This window comes from Monodon monoceros, unplaced genomic scaffold, assembly GCF_005190385.1.
Source record: "Monodon monoceros isolate NGI ecotype Baffin Bay Population unplaced genomic scaffold, NGI_Narwhal_1 Super_Scaffold_18, whole genome shotgun sequence".
Lineage (NCBI taxonomy): Eukaryota > Metazoa > Chordata > Mammalia > Artiodactyla > Monodontidae > Monodon > Monodon monoceros.
This window is the reverse complement of record NW_021703774.1, coordinates 82,547,064-82,566,713: the sequence shown is the minus strand read 5'-3', so window position 1 is coordinate 82,566,713 and position 19,650 is coordinate 82,547,064. Positions and strand designations below refer to the sequence as shown.

The 19,650-nt window shown below is 36.9% G+C and overlaps 1 protein-coding gene across 1 annotated transcript in view; it reads left to right on the top strand.

Moving 5' to 3' along the window:
* Positions 1–17,656, top strand: part of CAPZA1 (capping actin protein of muscle Z-line subunit alpha 1) — a 47,964-nt gene extending 30,308 nt beyond the window's left edge. The window contains exons 3-10 of the mRNA XM_029228662.1: positions 1,172–1,223; positions 2,423–2,486; positions 7,014–7,220; positions 9,096–9,175; positions 10,097–10,175; positions 12,610–12,681; positions 15,274–15,336; positions 16,038–17,656. Of these exons, the coding sequence (XP_029084495.1) occupies positions 1,172–1,223; positions 2,423–2,486; positions 7,014–7,220; positions 9,096–9,175; positions 10,097–10,175; positions 12,610–12,681; positions 15,274–15,336; positions 16,038–16,178 (758 nt within the window). The 3' untranslated portion in view covers positions 16,179–17,656. The remainder of the gene's footprint in view (positions 1–1,171; positions 1,224–2,422; positions 2,487–7,013; positions 7,221–9,095; positions 9,176–10,096; positions 10,176–12,609; positions 12,682–15,273; positions 15,337–16,037) is intronic.
* Positions 17,657–19,650: the final 1,994 nt, after the last annotated feature.

The window sequence follows — 19,650 nt, the reverse complement described above, 5'->3', positions numbered from 1 at the left end:
ATCCTCCGATAAAAATTTTTAAAATAATTTTTAAAAAAAGAAGGTTACCTGCTTAGTTAGAGGAACTGTGTAATGTTCATTTGCACTTGGCTCAGAGCCCCACAAATTGTGGAACAATTTCCACTGGTAAAATCAATGATGCAGAGCAAAAGTAACTAGGAGAACATATAAATGTTATTTACAAGGAGTGAAATAATACAATAGAAGTAAATCAAGACACTCTTCTTTATAGACTTGTTTTTTGGATATTTGAGTAGTAACACCAAGAAAAACAAATGCAGCCTTTCTTCGCCTAGTCTCTCTTCCATATTGAGCAAATGTAAATTTTCAACAAAGAGCTTTTAGAAATACTCCTACGACTTGAACTTTATCCAGCTGATTAGCTCAGATAAATCATTGACTTAACAAAAATTAGTGGTCTTTGTAGTTAGAAGTACATTGTTGTATTTCTGACAACTGAATGTACTTTATAGGATTATCATGAGAATAATTGATACCAAAGCATTAGATTGAGTTGGCAAGCTACTTATGACATGATGGCTGGTTTTTAATGGCATGCTACACGTTGGCCTATGCCAGCCCCTTCTTTCAGAAGCTCTAAGAGTCAGTTGCCTTTGGCTTATAATCAGCCTTCTCTCTTGGAGTTAATGCTTGGTAGTTTCTTAGTAACAAGGACACACCTCTTCCAAAAGAAAAGTGACTAGACTCTTGACATACAGCTTTTTAAAAAGATTGTAGGCCCCACATTAGATTCTCTAAAGAAAAATATGTTCAGTAATTTCACTGCCACTGACTGAATTGTGCCCAGCTTTCTTGGTCTGATGACACAGAAAAGCCTACAATTCTTAATCTATTTTAAAAGGATTCTTTAGATACAAATAAATAGTCCTAACTGTAACCTTCTGTAAACCATGTTTTTCATTTGCTATGAAATTCCTTGAGAATTTATTGTTGGATTATTATACCACAAATAATTCTGTGTAAATCTGTGAACATTAGCATCTGTTTGTGTACATTTTTAGAATTTCTACATATGCAGCACATCCAAAGACTAATCTTGCAAAGCCTGGTTTTCTAAAAATCTAATCTAGAAATCCGCTAAAATTTCTCCAAGTTTGTCTTCTACTGAACATTTGAATTTTAACATCTTTAATGTTGTTTTCCTCCTCAGATGTCCGGCTACTACTTAATAATGACAATCTCCTCAGGGAAGGGGCAGCACAGTAAGTATCTTTCTAAGTCCACTTACTTGTTATTCTAATATTGGGTAAACTATGTTGATAGTAAACTAGTACCTGAAAACTAAGTTTAAAATACCTCAAAATAAAGCAGTTGGTTTTTAACGATTTTAGGTGTTTTTTTTTTTCCCCTTGGAGAAAACATATTCCCCCAAAATGTTGTTTACTTCCTTAAAGTTTATTTTATATGGTCTTATTTTTATTTTTGCCTAGATTTTCCCTGTTAAAGCAGGTTTAGTTCTTTTAGTTCAGGCTGAATTTTTTTATAACTGCCAGTTATAGAAAGATTAGGCTGCTATTGAGGAGTGATAATGTTTCTCAAATTGCAAAAAAATAGCAGATATTCAGAACGTACCTTAATAGAGTTAACCATAGAATAATTGCATTATTATTCTACCCAATCATTGGCTCCTTATCACTGTCAGGCTAACTAATGTTTCTAGAATATCATTTTCATTTTGTCCTTGTCCTCAAAAACATTAGATTGGTGGTTGGTTGGTTGGTTGGTTGGTTTTCTTGTCTTCTTCAAATCTAAATACTGTCTAGCTTTCTAGGGCCCCTGTTCTCTGGCTTTATCACTACTGTTCTTTATTCTTCAATACAAAGTAGTCTTTCAGTTACTGTCTATCCAACTGGCCCAGAGTTCCTCTGTAAAGAGGAAATCAGAATTGGATAATGACTGGGCAAGTGTGGGGTGGGGAGATGGAACAAGGGTTTTGATGCAGAGCAACAAATTATTATTAAGGCATTTGGTGTGATACATAATTTGTTTAGATTTTGGTGTGACATAATTTGTTTAGATTTTAACTGTAGAAAATGTTTTAAGAATTGCTGCCTGGGAAAGTCTTCTGCCCTGTCCATACTGCTTTTTCAGAACTCATTTTGGGACCAGATCCTACAAACCTAAAATTTGCACAGCATCACTATAATTGCCATAATGAACGATACCCCAATTATACATTTTCTTTCACTGTTCTGTGAACTACCTTTTTCTTCTTCCTTTTGGCTGTGCCACATGGCATATAGGATAGTAGTTCCCCAACCAGGGATGGAACCCGTGCCCCCTGCAGTGGAGGTGTGCAGTCCTAACCACTGGACGCCAGGGAATTCCCTGAACTATCTTTTATATTTATTTATATATAATTCTTTTCTCTCCTTCTTCTCCCTTTAAAAAAAAAAAACAGTGCATTTGCCCAGTATAACATGGATCAGTTCACACCTGTGAAGATAGAAGGATATGAAGATCAGGTAATAGTTGTTTCTATTAGATAGACTGTGCCTGGAAAGTAGTAGAAATACTATAAAACAGATGTCTGAAGATAAGATGCTGAATAAATTCATGTCTTAGTATTCTTAGCTTTTGTAGGTATTCTACATATTAGGAAATTCTTCCTCCCTCTGAAAATACTAGGAGTTTCTTTGAAGAGAGAGCTGTCCCTAACAAGAACAGTAAAAGTAAAAGGAATTGAGTTTTACACAAGTTTTCCAGCTGTCTCTAATTCTCCTTGGTAAGAATAACAGGAGACATTATATTTAATGGGAAAACAAGAATTCCTGTTCCAATACAGGAACAAAGCAAATACATATTCCCATTTTTACCACAGTTATTAACATTATATGAAAGGGCTTTACAAATTCATTAATGTACACTTCAAAGGCAATATGGCACCAAATAGCAAATGCCTTTTAAAAGTCTGAATCCCCTTTGAACCCACAAGTCCATAGAATTTATCCTAGGGAAATAAGTATATAAATGTGTGTAAAAAGATTATTTGAAGCAAGGTTTATGATAATGAAAAATTGGGAACAATCTAAATGTCCAACATTAAATTAAATATCTATAAAGCAATTATACTCCAATAAAGATGTTAAAAAAAAATTTTTAATAAAATAAATAAATAAATAAAATATCTGTAGGCCAAAATCCTATGTAACCATTGAAAACTGATAGAAATATTGAACTGGGAATATGTTTATGATATATTAAGCTAAAACATAAAGCAATATGTAGCATTATGCTAGTTTATTTTTTAAATAGATATTTAAAGGAACAGTTATACTATATTAGAATCTGCATCTTAAATTCTGTGAAAGGTACATCTTACTTTATATGCCACTAAGAAAGAGAAAACACTGTCAGTTAAACTATGACGCAGTCCTAAGATGCTGTCAAGTTTAAGATGTATCCCATTTTATGAGATGTTAAATCATGAGGGGAATGTATGCATCTTTAGACTCAGAAATAAAGTAGTATATAGATGTGCATAGAAATGGAAATGTGGGAAAATATACACCAAAATGTTAACTCCCTATGTTGGGATTACAGGATTACCGTAATATGTTTTGTTTGTTTTAGTTTATATTTGTGCTTATCTTTATTGTCTCAATGGAACTAGATTAATTATAAGTATAAAAGACAAAAAAAAACTGAAAAATAAATGATAAATATTGCTTACAGTTGATATTGTATACTTCACTAATACAGCAGAATTATTGAAATAATAAGGTCTGTGTCCAGATATATGATATAAGAACATTCCCATATACATGCGGTAGCCAGCTTAAAAATATCGTCAAAAGGAGTTCACATTCTTAGCCACAACAACAACACATTACCTAGACATAAAAGGAAAATATGGAAATATGTTTGAGTTATTAAAGTAGATGCCATCACTGCATATAATAGAAAATCAACTACAGTGGGTTAACTAAATAGAGACTATTTTTGTCACATAAGAAGTCCAGAGGTAATATTTTGGGATGTTATGGCAGTTCCATATCATCAGAGACGCAAGTTGCTTCTAGCTCTCTGTTGTGCCATCCTTATGTATGGTTTTCATTATCACGTTCTCAAGATAGCTGATCCATCTCTGGGCACTGAATGCATGTTCCAGGAAGGAAGAAGGAGGAAGGTGCAAGAGGTGCTATTGGCTGTTCCAGAAGCACCTTCCACTGATAAATTGTTGCCAGAATGCATATCACTTTATCATTCCTAGCTGAGAAGTGTTGTCTCTTTAGTTGGACATATTGCCTTCTTGAAAACCTTTGAGGTTCTATTAGTAAGGAAAAGGGAGAGAATGGATATTGGATAGGAAACAAGCAAGAGTCTGTCACACAGTTCATATATACCCACCCACACACACATTTTAATCAGAGAAATGAATGGAAAATTAAATAGATGTAAATGCCACATTTCTGAATAAGGAATATAAATAATATGGAAAGTTTATCCGATTTAGAAATATAAATAATATGTGAAGCTTTTTCAAATAGATTCCATACAATTCCTAATGACAATTGTAATAGACCATACAGGATTTTTCTGATCAAGAACAACAATGAAGGAAGACTAATGCTAGCAAACATAAAGACATAAAGCAATGACAGTAGAGCCTTAAACTAAGTAACATAAAATAGAAGGGAAAAGGAAATAATTGATAAAATGTATGTTTGATCTAATTTTGATTTCCAAAGCCAACTGTATACCTAGATTAATTCCAAGTATAGTTTAAAGGTTAACTATATATTTTTTTTTTTGCTGTATGCGGGCCTCTCACTGCTGTGGCCTCTGCCGTTACGGAGTACGGGTTCCGGACACGCAGGCTCAGCGGCCATGGCTCACGGGCCCAGCCACTCCGCGGCATGTGGGATCTTCCCAGACCGGGGCACGAACCCGTGTCCCCTGCATCGGCAGGTGGACTCTCAACCACTGCGCCACCAAGGAAGCCCAACTATTTTTTAAACATAAAAATTTAGTAGGAAATGGAAAGAGATTCATAACTTGAATAATGATGAAACATTAGAAAAGTTTATCAAAGAAAGTGACTTCTGCAAAATAAAAAGATTTTAAAAATAAGATTTAAAAAGGAGAAAATATGTACCTCAAACATAATAAAAAGGTTATTCAAATACCTAAGGGTGATGCCAAGAGTTCAGTGGATAAATGAGCAACAAACATGAACCAACTGTACCCAATTGGAGAATACAGAGCAAACATGAAAAGTGTTAGATCACCTACTAATAGTAATTAAGGAAGTACAAATTAAAATTTTAATGTGAATATATTCACCTTGTAGTTACAGAAGTTACAAAATTATAATGAGAAAGCTTAAGGTAAGACTAAGGAAATAGTTTTATGTATTTTTCCTACTGTCATTATAAACAAGGTTTTTAAAGATAGTCTGATGATAAGGACAGAAATCTCAAAAGTAAGAATTCTTTCCAAAGAATTCTTTTTAAGGAGAAGAGAAGACTTTATTTATGGTAGAACTTATAGTGGCTTTCAATGGTAGAAACTGTAACTAGCTTAAAGCTCCTTCAATTCAGAAATGATTAAGTATACTATGGTATGTATAATGAGATATACATATAATGAGATCATATATAGTTAATTTTAAATGGTAACTGTGTCAAAAGACAAATGGCAAGTTAGGGGGAAATATGTGGATCTCAAAACACATGCAAAAGGATAATCTCCCTGGAGTTCAACTAGAAAAACACCAAAGACTCAGTAGAAAAGTGGGCAAAAGTTAGGTACACATAGTTCACCAAAGTGGAAATATAAATGACTTTTCTTTTAAGGTGAAAAGAAATGGGCTTGTACCTTGGTACAACATCCTGTGATGGCAGTTTGTCGATCTCTATCAAAATGATGAATGCATTTACCCTTGACCCAACTGTCCTGCTTCAGGGAATTTATCCCACAGGGGTGCTTGGCACATGTACGTAATTTGTACATAACGAACTTACAAGGACATTCATTGCAGTATTGTTCATAACAGCAAAAGATTAGAAACTACCCAAACTATCCATTAATAGGGGACTGGTTGAATAAATTTTTGTACACCTGTACAATAGAGTCATACATGGCTATAATAAACAAGGAAGTTCTCTAAGCACTACTATGGAAAGATCATCTAGATATGTCAGATTTAAAAAGAAAGAAAAAGTACACTATAGTATTCTAGTTTTTGTGTAAAAGAAAGGGGTGGAGAATTAGAATATTAAATTCTATTTGTTAAAAGAAACAAAGAATAATCTAAATCGGAAATTGGCAAATTTTTTCTGTAAAGGGTCAGATAGTAAATATTATCTGATAGTAAATATTGGGACAAAGAGTCAGCCTTGACTACTCAGCTCTGCTATTGTAGCAGGAAAGCAGCCATAGACCATACAAAAACAAACAAGTGGGCTGTGTTCAACAAAACTTTATTTACAGAAACAAATGCCACCTCATGCATAGCTTGCCAAAGATAATTCTTGCTCTAAATTAATAAAATCAGTTACCTTTGTGTGGAAAGGGGGTATATGTTGGGAATTTGGTGAATGGGAGATAAAGGTGAGAAAAAGATTTTACTTTATATAGTATTTTTCATTTTTGAACCATGTGATTTATTGTATCACCTATTTTAAATGCTAAGTGTAATGACTCTGGAAAAAGTTCATGAAATATGTGAAAAAGGAATACAAAAGTGTACATATAAGTTATTACAGTTATATGTATGTACATAGGTTGTATATTAAACAGAAACCAAGAAATGAAGGGTATTGTTAGAATGGGGGAAATGTTGCAGTTTAGAGTTGACTTACCCCAAAACATAATATTTTTATAAAAATAAAAATGTGAATTGATTGAAAAATCGATTATGAAAGAGAAGTCTGACTAAATGAAAAGTTAATCGTCTCCAGAATTGTATTTGTTTGTTTTGTAAAATGTGACAAGAAGAACTGTCTTTTTTTACAGAGTTACTTATTTTTGTAATTATTCTTTGGAAGGTCTTAATTACAGAACACGGTGACCTGGGTAATAGCAGATTTTTAGATCCAAGAAACAAAATTTCCTTTAAGTTTGATCACTTACGGAAAGAAGCAAGTGACCCCCAGCCAGAGGAAGTAGATGGAGGTTTGAAGTCTTGGAGAGAATCCTGTGACAGTGCTTTAAGGGCCTATGTGAAAGATCATTATTCCAACGGCTTCTGTACTGTTAAGTATCTGCCTGCTTCACTATTAGAGTGTTGTTTTTCTTATATTTACCTTATCATTTGGAGGCTTTGGCCAGCCACAACATATCTTCTTTTTTTTTTTTCTTTTTTTTTTTTTGCGGTACGTGGGCCTCTCACTGTTGTGGCCTCTCCCGTTGCGGAGCACAGGCTCCGGACATGCAGGTTCAGCGGCCATGGCTCACGGGCTCAGCCGCTCCGCGGCACGTGGGATCCTCCCGGACCGGGGCACAAACCCGTGTCCCCTGCATCGGCAGGCGGACTCACAACCACTGCGCCACCAGGGAAGCCCTACCTAGAAATATTTTTGTTTCTCCTGTCCTTAAGTGGGTTGGGTATGGGGTGAGGGAGGACATTTCTTCAGTTAAGATAGTAATTCCTGTAAGTTACTTCTCTTCTCCTTCCACCTTGCCCCTCCTCCCTCTCCTCTACTTCTCACTTCCCTCATCTCTCTCTCTGCTATACAACCAAACCATGGAGCATTCTGCTCCTACTAGTGCCCTCCTCATTACTTATCCACTTCTTAACCCTATGAATTTTGGCTTCAGTCCCTACTCTACAAAAACTGCTCTCTGAGGTTACTAATGATTCCTGAATTGCCTGACCCAGTGTCCTTTTCTTGGTCCCTGACTTTTGTATGGCATTTCACACTGAGGCCAACCAGCTACTTCTAGAAATTATCTTTTCTTAGACTGCTGTGTCAGTACCCTCTAATTATTCTTACTCTGTCTCTGCTTATTTCTTTACCTCTCCCCTACTTTTGTAAATGTAGGCATTCCCCATTGCTGTATTTCTCTCTCTCAAAAACTCATAGTTTATTTAATGTAGGGGAAGTTACAGAATATTGTGTCAGAAAAGCAATGGGTTTGGGTTCTACCTTAACCACTTTCTGAATGACCTTGGACAAGAAGCTCTATGAACTTCACCTTTATCATCTATAGATAATAACAGTGTGTTTCACTATATTTATTAGAGCAAAAGGAAAATAAATATAAAAACATTTTGTGGACTGTAAAGCCTTTTGTTTTTTTCTTTTCCTTGGTGATCACATTTTTGTTCACCTATCCTACACTAAGCAACACTAACTCCTAGCTGGACATTTCCATCTGAATTTTCTAATTTGTTAATGACACCACTGTCTTTCTAGTCACCCAAGCATGCAAGTACTTTGGCCCCTTCCTTTCTCTTGCCCTTCACTTGCAATATATTGCCAGACTTTTGACTGTGCTTCTGCATCCTTATGCCCGTTGACACTACCCTATTTTACTGCCTAGATTAATTCTGTGGCCTAACTTTCAACTTTTCTCCCATTTTACTCTGTACACCAATATTGATTATTATCCCCAAATAATAGTTCTGGTCATGTTGTTTTGGTTTCTGTCCGTTGCCTGTAGAATAAAGTCCAGTCTTCTTACCTTACATCTACTACTACATGGCCTAAATCTACCATCCTATGTTATCTTCCACAGTTCCACTTCACACACACCCTCTAACCTGACAGAACTAATTACCATTGAGTCATTCACTGGACCAGCACCCCCGTTTCCTCCCTGAACTGCCTACTCATCTTTATTCTCAGTCTCTACTTACCAGAATCTCATCTGTCTTGGAAGGCCCATTCCAACTGGTACCTCTCTTGTACCCTAAACCTAAAGCAGTATTTCCTTCTGTATTCATTGTACCACTCTCTTCTCTAGAACTTAACATGTGGTTTGTGTTCATATTCCATGAACTCTCTTGAGTTGTAAGCTTACCCTGTTTGACTCTTCATCTCCCCCAAGGATTTAGCACACTGCTTTTGTATAGTGTTTGTTGCTTAAATATGTTTTCAAGAATCTTTTTTTTTTTTTAACAATAGGTTTATGCTAAAACTATAGATGGGCAACAGACCATTATTGCATGTATTGAAAGCCACCAGTTTCAGCCTAAAAACTTCTGGTAAGAAAGTAAATATTCTCTTCTTTTTTTAATCTAATTTATATAGGAAAGAAACCAAACCAGCAGTTGAGACTTGTTTTTTTATTTTTTATAAATTTATTTTATTTATTTTTGGCTGTGTTGGGTTTTTGTTGCTGCACACGGGCTTCCTGTAGTTGCGGCGAGCGGGGCTACTCTTTGTTGTAGCACACGGGCTTCTCATTGCAGTGGTCTCTCTTGTTGCGGAGCACGGGCTGTAGGCGTGGGGACTTCAGTAGTTGTGGTGTGCAGTCTCGGTAGCTGTGGCTCGCGGGCTCTAGAGCGCAGGCTCAGTAGTTGTGGTGCACGGGCTTAGTTGCTCCGAGGCATGTGGGATCTTCCTGGACCAGGGCTCGAACCGGTGTGCCCTGCATTGGCAGGTGGATTCTTAACCATTGTGCCACCAGGGAAGCCCGAGACTTGGTTTTTAATCTAACTAGCTTGCGATAAGTTATCTGACTTAAGAGGCTTCAGTTCCCTACTGCAGAATGAGGGATTTGGATGTGATCATTTAGATTTCTTCTAAGATTTTATAATTTGTCTTTCAAATATTACTGTTATATTGAGTGAGAATAAGTGATGAATAAAGTACCCAGTGGGAAGTGTGAGTTTTACTTGAGTTTGTTTAATAACACTTGAGTTACTGCATAACTCAGTGGCCCATCCATTTGTTTGTGCAAAAGCCTCTCATGAGCAGAACAGGCATGGTTTTCTACTCCAAGATAAAAAATGAAAGGTGAAAGTCAGAATAACTTAGAAAAGGCTTATGATTAGGCCAGTTGGATACAAACTTACATTTGAGTGGATAGAGCCCTGGATTTGTCAAACTGGAAATGACTTGTTTCTCTTTGGCAAATCACCTCTTTCTTATTGTTAATTCTACAGTGTTGTGTGTTTTAATAGGAATGGTCGTTGGAGATCAGAATGGAAGTTCACCATCACACCATCTACAGCCCAGGTGGTTGGAGTACTTAAGATTCAGGTGAGATCCCAATATGTTAATAGGCCATGTTAAAACATCACATCTTTAAAACAAACATGCAAGTTGATATTTGTTCTGACATTAGAAATAAGGAACAGCTCTATGTAGATGCAAAAGGAGATCAATGGTAAATAGAAATAGAAGTTGAAGCCTCCTTCCTAGGGAAGTACTGTAGTTAAACAGAGCTATTCTGGGTTGATAAAGGATAGTCATGTGAAGTGTACTGCTTGCTTGTTATTTTTCTCTTTCAAAGATAACCTAAGGTTTTTCCAGGAATTATCAAGCAGCAGTTCTACGAAAGAAGAAAATAACTAATTATTAAGAAGTGACTATATAGCAGCTACTGGAACTTACTTAGAGTCTTTTATGTATCTCGTTTAAATGTGTACATATACATATACTTAAGGTTAACTCTTAGCTCTGAAGAAAGCTACATGAATGGACTTGTTGTTCTATTTTATTTATTTATTTTACAGTAATGACAGGAGGTTTTAAACCAAGTAAATAAAACAGAGGAACTAGAGAGAATGGCCAAGTGTGATAAACCAAGCAGAGTAGATTTCTAATGCTGGTGTCAGAACAGACAGGCAGGTGAATAAGGAGCTTATTAACTCATTTGATGCCTATCTGGATTGAAGTCTTCTGATATCCTAACAGGTTTGACTTTCAAAATTCATGGTGATTTAATTCTTAAGCCCAACTAACTCTGAAGTCAGATTAAACAGTTAATGATATCTAAGAAGATCAGTACCTAATTTTACCTCTATTGTATTGTGGTTAAGTCTTGCTTTAATAACAATTAGCAAGAGTTGCCTTCTGAAATGGTATAATTTAATCGAAATATACATAGGAGATGTCATCTGTAACCACTTTTTTCGTACATACTGATTACTTCCTGCTACAAGTAGCTGCACCTCTCTTCCTGGGAGCTTTTCCTAGCTTTAGGAGCATTCCCAACTCAGATGAGGCAAACTGGAAGTATTACATTCATAGCTCTGGCACAGCCCTTAGTGCCATTCAAAAGCTGGTGGGTAAATATGCCAGCTTCTTCACCCCTCAGGTGGGACAACTCTAAAGCATGTTCTGCATAGTCTTCCAGAGTCCAGTGCCCGCAGCTGTAATGTGTTCCTTAATGCACCTAGAACACTTCCTTGCCTTTTCTGTCTCATTTCCTTAGTCCTTACTAGTGCTTCCTGAGATTACCTCCAAAATAAACTTTATCTCACAAATCTTTATCCCAGGGTCGGCTTCTGGGGGAGCCCAACCAAAGAAAATATATTGTTCTATACCTGTTGACTATGTCTATGAGTAGCCCTGTGCTCTAGACCTCTTGTAACTGTGGCATCAGTATTAACCTGGCAGCTTACTATAAATTTATGCAAGGAAATTTATTTTCCTCCTAGAAAGAAATAAGTTACTTGTGTTTCAGCTTTGCCAAGGCAAACCTATAAATTAAGAGCGCACATCACAGAGGTTTCTGATAAGACTTTTACAACAGGGCCCAGTACCCAGACCTCATTTATAACTTACCCCAGACTGGCTGATCACTTTGGGGGAAAGCTTACTTCATTTACATATCTTTTAAAAATCAGAGTGAGAGTTATTTGGAAATGTCATTAAGATATTTAAACCTTTGGTTATTCTATAAGCAAAAGGATAGCTCTGGGAAGGCAACAATTTCTGAGGATTTACATTGATGATGGTCATGTTGAAATTTTTATTAGCAGATGAAACCTAGGAAAGGTTTTGTTACTTTTGGCGACTGTGACTGAACCTATCTTGTAAATTGCTGATACTTCCTGAGCCTTACATCTAGTTGAATGGTTAGTCTGTCTCTTGGGTAATCCTCCTTCTTGCTAATTGTTCTCATAATTGTAGTACCCCACTTTGCCGTACTTTTTTTCAGGACTGCTTTTGCCTTACTTATTTTTGTAGGCTGATTTACCAATAGAATATTTATTTTTCAGTCCTGTCTTTAACCCTCAATCAAGCTTTTCCTGCACTTGGTCAGATCTACTTAACCAAAAACGATGATGGTATATATGGAGAGATGTGTAAAGGATTAGGATCCATTAAAAATTTCTTGGTTTTCACAGAGAAAAACTAATGTTAATTGATTTTATTTTAATATTTTTAAGTGTGAAATCTTATTTAAGATCTTTGTATTCACAATGCGTAGCACAGTGTCTGGAAAGCAACAAGCCCATAATAAATGTTGTTTATTAATTAATAATGAGTTTTCCCTGCTAAGGAAAGAGAATTCTTAAATTTAAGTCTTCTGTGAATTTTAACCACCATTGTAAATTACCATTGGTCATATTAATTATTTGCTCAGACTTGATAAGTTTGGGGATGGCTGAAGGCATGGATTTGTGCTCTAAGCAGTAAGTTTCTATGTGACCTACATAACTTGCTCAAACATTGTCTCACACAGGTTCACTATTATGAAGACGGCAATGTTCAGTTGGTTAGTCATAAAGATGTACAGGACTCAGTAACTGTTTCGGTGAGTGTGGAAAATTTAATGTCTGTCTCACTTTCATCTTGTTTTTGTTTTAAAAAAATTAGCTTTGATCCTGAGTACTGATTCTTTCTTTTTCTTTTTTTTTTTTTAAATTTATTTATTTTACTTTTGGCTGCGTTGGGTCTTTGTTGCTGCGTGGGCTTTCTCTAGTTGCGGTGAGCGGGGGCTACTCTGTGTTGTGGTGCGCGGGCTTCTCCTTGCAGTGGCTTCTCTTGTTGCAGAGCACAAGCTCTAGGTGCACAGGCTTCAGCAGTTGTGGCTTGCAGGTTCTAGAGTACAGGCTCAGTAGTTGTAGCACACAGGCTTAGTTGCTCCGCGGCATGTGGAATCTTCCCGGGCCAGGGCTCGAACCCGTGTCCCCTGCATTGGCAGGCAGATTCTTAACCACTGCACCACCATGGAGGCCCCTGAGTACTGATTCTGCCACTAGAAATGTAGGTTGTTTTCACTACTTTGATTTTGGTAGCCTTTACTTTTTTTTTAAGCACTTTATAAAAGATTCTACTTTTTTATATTTTTAAATTTTTATTGAAATATAGTTGATTTACAATGTTGTGTTAGTTTCAGGTATACAGCAAAGTGATTCAGTTACACATATATATATGTATATATATATATATATATATATATATATATATATATATATGTATGTATATATATATTCTTTTTTTAGATTCTTTTCCATTATAGGTTATTAAGATACTGAGTATAGTTCCCTGTGCTAAGCAGTAGGTCCTTGTTTTGGGCAGCTTATAATTGTTAGTATGTAACCAGCCCGTTTTGTTGGTTGCTTGATGTTAGTTCATAGTCTTTGAGAATAGTGATAATGGCTTTAGAGAATTTAAACTTCTTTTTCTTTCAGTTGTGAGATTTGCTCAAAGAACAGCAGTATCTTCAACTGATAAATACCAGGAGGAAGGAAAGTTTGCCAAACTAAACCTTAGAGGGGTTATCATTCATACATTCATATCATTAGAGAAACCGAACATTTTTAGGAATATTCAATCAAACAGTATTGTGTTCCATACCTGGAAAGAAGGGACATAATTTTTCGTGCATTCACAGTACTTCTTTATATTCCTAGAAGTTACTGAGCGCTCTCGAATAGCTTTTGTTTATGTGTGTTATATCTATCTACCTTAGTAGAAATTAAAACCGAAAAATGTTAAAAATACTTATTAATTTAAAAATAACAATAACAGGGACTCCCTGGCAGTCCAGTGGTTAAGACTCCGTGCTTTCACTGCAGGGGGTGCGGGTTTGATACCTTTTTGGAGAATTAAGTTCCCACACCACGTGGCATGGCCAAAAAAGAAAAATCCAAAGCAAAAATAACAATAACAAACCCATTACTTGTTAACCTTCACTTTCACAACAAACAGCTGTATTTTCCAAGTTAAAAAAAAATTAGTGAAAAGAATGTCATTGATTTACATTTTCACAAAGTGTGTAATGTCTGACTTAATAAAAGACAACTGGATTCTCATATGTGCTTCACACATTAGCCCTCAAAAAGTAATGAAGTCGAGACTTCCCTGGTGGCACAGTGGTTAAGAATCCGCCTGCCAATGCAGGGGACACGGGTTCGAGCCCTGGTCCAGGAAGATCACACATGCCTTGGAGCAACTAAGCCCATGCGCCACAACTACTGAGCCTGCACTCTGGAGCCCGCGAGCCACAACTACTGAAGCCGAAGTGCCTAGAGCCTAAGCCACCGCAATGAGAAGCCGACGCACCACAACAGAGTACCCCTGCTCACCACAACTAGAGAAAGCCCATGCACAGCAATGAAGACCCAACGCAGCCAAAAATAAACAAATAGATTTATTTAAAAAAAAGAAAAAAAGTAATGAAGTCATCACACATTACATAGCTTCTATGAAACTACACTGTACGTACATGAGAGTGAGAGTGGAAAAGGCAATTAACTATGTCTTAGTATTATTATGAATAGAAAGTCGTTTTGACTCTTTGAAAGGATCTTGGGATGCTGCCCTGGGCATTAAATCTCACCCTCTTTAATTCTGTTTTACTTGTGAAAGAAAGAGAGAGATTCAATTCATTTTGTACCCGAATCATGTAAAGCAAAATGTGATTGATTGGCTTAGAGGAGCCTCTGAGCTTAGAATATATGACTGATATGTCTGAGGGCATCGTTTATATCATCTTAAACCAGAGATATTTTCAAGGCATAAAAATTTCAAGACATCATGATGTCTTTTGGGCATACTGTAGTAGATTGGAAAGAAATGTGGGTTTTTTTGATGAGGACCTGGATTTGGATCCCATCTTTATCATTCAAAGGCTGTATAATTTTGGTCAAGTCACTTAAGAGGATTCTGTTTTCTCATCTGCAAAATGGAGGTGGTAATAATAACATCTATTTCACAGGGTGGTTGTGAGAATCAAAGAAGATAATGTGAATGGGAAAGGTTGAAAAACTAAATTGTTATACAAATGTTAGTTTAGATGGACTTACTTTTTAGTATTTTTTTTATTCACTGCTTACTGAATTATATTCACTGCTTAAGAATTTTTAAAATTCTTATTTCCCCCTTTTCCTCTCTCTATTAGAATGAAGTCCAAACTGCTAAGGAGTTTATTAAAATTATAGAGCATGCAGAAAATGAGTATCAGGTAAGATGATTTGAAAATGATTTTTCTAGGTCTAATGCCTTATTTTGCTTTTAACATATTTTGTTACACTTCTCTCTCCTTTGAACATAAATATACATGTTGCTCAGTGTTAGTAAGTGTGAGACTTTGCAGACTTTCTTGCATTCTGCTTACAGTCAAGGTTTTGGCATTGGAAGGTACTACAGATTTCCCCTACTATCCCAAAGTAGAGCGTTCCTGTGAAACCTTTCCTAAGTCCAAATGGCATAAAGCAGAGAAGCAATTACTTTAGAACACATCTTGCTTTCAGGTGCACAAATAATTGAGGTACAGCACAGATGCTCACAGATGCAGTTCACAGCTCCAGCTTGCTTGATGCTGAGCTGCTGAGTGTAATTCCTGAGGAAGGAGCTTGGTGGGGTCACTGTTACTGCTCATGGTGCACCCTGCCCCTATAACAGCCTCACTGCAAAACAAATGCTGAACGCTGTTTTTGCTTTTTGCTTTGGTAAAAGCAAAGTGACATAAAGCAGGAAAAGCGGGGGATACCTGTATAGCCCTTGTTTTAGAAATAATATAGGTGGGCTTCTTAACCTGCTTCAGAGATTGGAGAAATGCTCACTAGAAATCTTACAGCCTGTATGTCCTTAGGGGACTCAAGCATGTCCTTTGACTATATCTGGTTTCTGTTCAAGCAACTTATTTTCTATTATCTATTGCAGACAGCAATTAGTGAAAACTATCAAACAATGTCAGACACCACGTTCAAGGCCTTGCGCCGGCAACTTCCAGTTACCCGCACCAAAATCGACTGGAACAAGATACTCAGCTACAAGATTGGCAAAGAAATGCAGAATGCTTAAAGGCTGAATGTAGGATTCTTCAATACATGGAAAGAAAGGATGCAATGTGTGGTCATATGATAAATAAGTGATTTATAAACAAGAGTGATATTTTGCTAGGGCTTTCAAAGTTAACAGGTTTTCTAGCCTCATGGAATACTGTTGAACCTATAGCATTGTCTTGATTCTTTTGTGTTTTCTGCCTGGTAATTTTCTGTTTTCACTATATCTACTTGTAAATCTTTTTTTTTTTTTTTTTTTTTCAATTCTGCCACATTTAATGATGGAGAGAGGTATCTATCCTGGAGTCATTTTACTGTTTAGAAAATTTTCCTAGCCATGAAGCCCTATCACTGACATAGACAGGTAATATGTTCAGTACTTTTCTACCCAATCCTTCAAAGCACTTCTGGTACTTCAGTGGTTTTTACTGATCAACCAACAGCTAAAGAGGCTATGCTACAAACTACAGCTGAATGGAAGACACATTCATCCTTCTCCCTCCAGTTGCTTTGATCATCATTTATAGCATCTCATAACTATAGTTTCAAACATTTGGATTGGGGTTTTTCCGACCCTTTTTGGAGGCAAAGGAAGTTTTCTGGAAGTTCCATTATGGCCAGCTTCTCTGGGGAAGTTGTTTCTAAATCCAAAGACTTGAACCACATTCCCTACAAATGAACGTGTTTGCTTTCTTCCCTTCCATCACTGTTTCCTTCTCATCTAGTACCATTATAGTTGTAGACATGTGCATTTTTAGAAGCGTTTTACCCACTTATTATTATTTTTTTAATATTCAAAAACTGCTGACATACTAGGGATATAGTAGAGTATAAAACTTGAAAAAATGCAGATGTTGAAGGAATAATAGGTATCTTGTGCTTTAATACTTTGTGGCAGAATTGTACTATAAGCGAATGAATCAAACAACTATGTTAATCTCAAACAAAAACTAAAAATGAACCAAAGTGAGAAGGACAACGTTCAGACTATCTTTCTATTGTAACCTGTTATTGAAGGGAATACTAGTGCTTTGTTCTAAATAGGATGTAAAACTTTTTCCAAATTACTTCCTCAGTCCTGCCTGCCAACTCAAATATAACTGTGATATAGCAACCCTTCCCAAGTTTATTGGCAGGTAAGGTGTGATCTCAGAATACACAGGTAACATAGATATGATATAACTGGTAATGGTGGATTCATTTACATTGTTTACACTTCTATGACCAGGCCTTAAGGGAAGGTCAGTTTTTTAAAAACCAAGTAGTGTCTTCCTCCAAATACATGTCAAACGAAGGGTTTGTGTTTCAGCTTTGTTTCTGCTTGGTAATACAGTCAAGCAAGAGTTTATTTCCAAGTGACCCATTGAGCTGTGTAAGCATTTTTGTTTATTTCAAATAAAATATATTTGTATTATTTGTCATTCATACTATCCATCCATACCACACTATCCTCTGTATCAGGTAGTCCAATAGAAATATACCTGTTTTGTTCTTAAATTGTCTGAGTCTCTCCTTTTTGAGCCAGTCTCTTCAGCCTTTGTTCTCAAGGTAAGATATGGAACTGATCTTATTTGATGAGAATGTTCAGGGTTTCTGAAATTGGTTTCTACCTTCAACTACTATAAATTCAGTGACTATCCAAAGACTTGCAAAGAACAGCTTTTTTTTTTTTTTTTTGGTAGCCATGCCATGTGGACCATAGTTCCATGACCAGGGATTGAACCCATGCCCCCTACAGTGGGGAGCGTGGAGTCTTAACCACTGCACCACCAGAGAAGTCCTACCCCCCTTTTTCTCTTTTTTAAAGTTTGAGCAATTTCTCTATGGATCATACTGGTTTACACTCAGTGGCTCCTGGTGTTTCAAAGGCTTTGTTTTGGGGTTTCCATTTCTGTCAAAAAGAAAAATCTAGTTATCTTCTCTTCCTGTCACTCAGAAAACAAGGCCCAAGTAATTATAGTTACTAGGTAGGAAGCAGAAGTGAAAGAATCCCTGCACTGTGAACTTGGGTAATATTTCACATCAACTTTAAATGCTGCTTCCTTTCCATATGAGTTTAACTTGCTTACAGACATGTGGGAAAGGCTTCTGTCCTGTTTCCCAAAATGGAACCAGAGGCATTTCAGTGCTTCACCTTCCATTCAAGGCCAGTTCAAATTCCCACCCCTTTGAGGGACATTTAGGTGTACTACACTATGTACTTGTAGTACAGGTTCAAGCGTTCTGGCCTTTGCCTTTAACTTACTAACCCCATCAGCCTGCCCCATAGATTTCCTTAGTCCATACAGACTTTTGTAAAGACTCTTAATCTCTTGGCCATCTAAAGCCCTTGGTTTCTTATATAACTGGACGTCAACTCTCCTTGCCAAGTCCTACACAGACCTCCTGATTTCCTTAACCTCCTTCAGCAGAGAATTTGCTTGAATTGTGTCTATTTTACCACACTGCTGAAAGCAGCCTATGGTATCCTAGGGCAAAAGTTTCCCAGCCAGAGGGAGAGGAGTTTTCTGTGAGGCCTCACTCCTATATCTGAAATTTTGAAATTACACTGCTGAAATTTTGAAATTACTGCTTCATTTGTGCCTGGATGGTTGTGCTTCTGTTAGTTGCCTAGTTCTAGTGCCTGTTCTTTTTTTTTTAATAAATTTATTTATTTATTTATTTTTGGCTGCGTTGGGTCTTCGTTGCTGCACGCGGACTTTCTCTAGTTGCGGCATGTGGGCCGCTTATCGCGGTGGCCTGTCTCATTTTGGAGCATGGGCTCTGGGTGCATGGCCTTCAGTAGTTGTGGCTCGCGGGCTCTAGAGCGCAGGCTCAGTAGTTGTGGCGCACAGGCTCAGTTGCTCCACAGCATGTGGGATCTTCACGGACCAGGGCTCGAACCCGTATCCCCTGCACTGGCAGGTGGATTCTTAACTACTGTGCCACCAGGGAAGCTGTGCCTGTTCTTTTTTATAATCTAGAACGCATCTAGATTCATGAGATACTTAGCAAACCTTGGCACATTTTCTCCAAACTCACAAAAGACTGATACAATCGGAATGCCAATTTATAAATTCATAATTTAAATAGAACTACCAAGCTACTTACTACTTGGGAAATCAAAGAAAGAAAGTAAGACTGGTAAATATAGAACAAAACTGGCTGGTCCCATAAGATAAGCTGAGCTAACTAAAATTCTCGCTTGAACAGAGTATAAAACAGAGTAGGGAATTCCCTGCTGGTCCAGCTGTTAGGACTGCATGCTTCCACTGCAGGGGGCACGAGTTCATTCCCTGTTCCAGGAACTAAGATTCCGCAAGCCGTGCAGTGCAGCCAAAAGCAAAACAAAAGAAACAGGGTATAGATCTAAGCCCTCTGAGGGCAGAAACCAAATGTATCACAAAGTATTCTTACGTATGTTGACTCATTTCCTGTGGTTATGTTCTGTAAAGTTGCCAGCAAACACTGAATTAGCACATATTGAAACATTGCTCCTAGAGGAGATACAG